Source organism: Metarhizium robertsii (assembly GCF_000187425.2).
Source record: "Metarhizium robertsii ARSEF 23 chromosome Unknown MAA_Scf_2, whole genome shotgun sequence".
NCBI lineage: Eukaryota > Fungi > Ascomycota > Sordariomycetes > Hypocreales > Clavicipitaceae > Metarhizium > Metarhizium robertsii.
In genome coordinates, this window is record NW_011942160.1 from 610,695 (window position 1) to 613,157 (window position 2,463).

General features: G+C 56.0%; 1 protein-coding gene across 1 annotated transcript; it reads right to left on the reverse strand.

The window, feature by feature from the left end:
• Positions 1 to 990: 990 nt before the first annotated feature.
• On the reverse strand, positions 991 to 2,246 carry MAA_07155 (catalytic protein; the record flags this gene model as incomplete). Its single annotated transcript, XM_007825153.1, has 3 exons — positions 991 to 1,205; positions 1,262 to 1,970; positions 2,046 to 2,246. 3 exons carry the CDS (start codon positions 2,244 to 2,246, stop codon positions 991 to 993), a joined length of 1,125 nt encoding a protein of 374 aa, XP_007823344.1.
• Between the last annotated feature and the right edge of the window lie 217 nt (positions 2,247 to 2,463).

A 2,463-nucleotide genomic window follows, 5' to 3' on the forward strand; every position in this document is an offset into this window, starting at 1 on the left:
GCGACGCACAAGGCAAAGCCAGACCCGGCCAACGGCCGAGGAGCGCGCCACGTGGACAGGGCAAAGATTCAGAGACTTTGCGCCTCGTACGGGATTCAGAGGCCCTTGAGTTTGCGACTCGTGCCCTCGTCGCAAAGGCACGGCAACGTGTTTTGTCCACGGGCACCCATCTATCTGAGACCAAAAGTTCAAAGCACGCGAGTCCCAAGCGAGTCAAGGAATGAAACAGCCTCGTCTGCTCCCGTACCAAGTTCAACACGCGCCTACTCCGTTCCCCTAAATTGATGCTTACAATGGAAATACGTCCTGGAAAGACTCGTCACACGAAAAATGAAAATTAAAAAAAAAAAATTACCAAGGCCGCCTCACCGGTCCTGGCATGCACGTCACGCTCGGCAATCGCAGCATCCCCATTACAACTTGACCCTTGCGCGACGATGTAGCCGGTGCCGAAATACCCATCGCTGTGCGACCGCGGGAAAAAAACACCAATTTCAATAGAATCCCGAGCGCAGGTCGTACATACATACATGGCACAGACACATGCTTGCTTCTTTACGACCGCGCCGCCTGATAGTCCGTGGGCCGGCATGACAAACCACACAACCAAGTGGCCGTTGCGGCTGCATGTCTCGAGCAAGTTTCTTCTTTCGGCAAGCAAGGTGGTTTTTGGCGGTCCATGTCTCGCCTCTCAAAAGCAATCCAGGCGGCACATGGTGTCATTCATCTGCAATTGCTTTGTTTGAGCAGGATTTCTCTCTCAACCCGACCCGTGTGGCGCTCAGCAGCAGTAAGCAGCCTGCCAAGGGATGAGATGTGCCAGCACTTCAAGGGGTGTCAAGAGCCATGAGTATTGATTTCAATTTTTTTTGCAAGTCAATTCTATGTGCTAGTTGAAGAAAGAATTACATTGTAGGAGACTGAGACTGTTGTAAATACCGCTCGAAACTTTGTACGGGAAGCGCAAAAGAACCGGCGCAAATGTCACGTCTAGACACTGGCCTTGATAAAGTCGGTAATCGCCCTATACACATCCGGCGCGTTGTAGTTGTAATTCAGGCCGTGGCCGGCATTGGGCACCACCGTGGCCTGGAAGGCAGCCGCCTTTTTGAAGCTGTCCCTGGAGTACTCGACCAGGTTGGGGGCAGAGCCGTTGATGGCCATGGTGTTCATGCAGTTGCCGCCGCAGAAGGGGATGTCGCGATCTGCCAAACGTGTCAGCTGCTGAAATGTACAGGGGACAGAGTCTATCAACACTTACCACCGGTGATGATCATGACGGGGCCGGGAAACTCGCTCGACTTGGGCACGGAGCCGACGGTCAGCAGCTCTCCCACGGCGGCGGGCTGGCCCGTCTGGGTAGCCACCTTGAGCACCTCGGGGTCAAAGTCGCCCGGGCCAAAGAAGTTGATGTGGACGCCGATGCTGTCCCTGGGCGCAATGTAGCCGGCGGCGTATTGCCTGGCGAGGAGGCGGTTGTCGGCGACGGGGGCAAAGTTTGCGCCGAGCGCAAAGTAGGCCATGAACTGGGGCACCTGGCTGAAGCCGGTGAGGACGATGGCGTCGGTGATGTCGGGGTGCAGGGCCGTGAGAGCGTAGGTCATGGCCGAGCCGAACGAGTGTCCCAGGTGGACGGTCTTGTTGAACTTGTGCGCGATGCCGCTCAGCTGTCCGTCCCGCGCCGTGTCCGTCAGGGCCTTGAGGGCCGCGATTTCGAGAAAGATTTGAATCTCGTTGACAGGATCGCCGTGGGAGGAGTGGCCGATGCCCAGGCGGTCCCAGGTGAGGGTTGAGTAGCCGGCGTCGAGGGCCCGGTTCACGTAGCTGTAGTTGTAGTTGGCAAAGGGAAAGTCCCAGTAGCTCCGGTCGAAGCCAACGCCGTGCGTGAGGATCTGGAGCGCGTGGCCGGGGCCGTTGTCGGGCTCGCAATACGTGGCGGCGAGCGTGTAGTTTCCCGACACCGTCTGGTACTGTACCGGACATTGGTTAGTGATGGCGACGGGCGTTGGGCACTTGACTTGTAAATGTCAACTGGTAGCTCTCACTCCTTTCAGCACGTTGGCGGTGCCGTTGTTCCCAGGCCACGCCATTCTCAAGAACAAGTTGGTGACGTCGATGTCGGTGGAAGGGGCGGCCATGTCGAAAACACCATTGCGCGAGCTGATGGAGACTGGGACTGTGATATTCTGGCACTGACGGGCCGAAGCCACGGCGGCCAGTATCAAGATCAGTCCCGGCTTCAACATGGTTGTGTGGTGTGTATGTGTACTGGGTGAATTTTTTCCAGACGACGGCTCTGAGTCTCAGTACGGAGTGGCAGCTGACTCAAAAAAACAAGAAAAAAACAAATATACTAATGGTACTGGAGAACTGGAAAGGGGGATGAGATCTGGGACAAGGGTGTGAATCAAGCTGCAGACATGGTCTTCATATATACTACTAGTAAACGATGGTCGTGGCTGC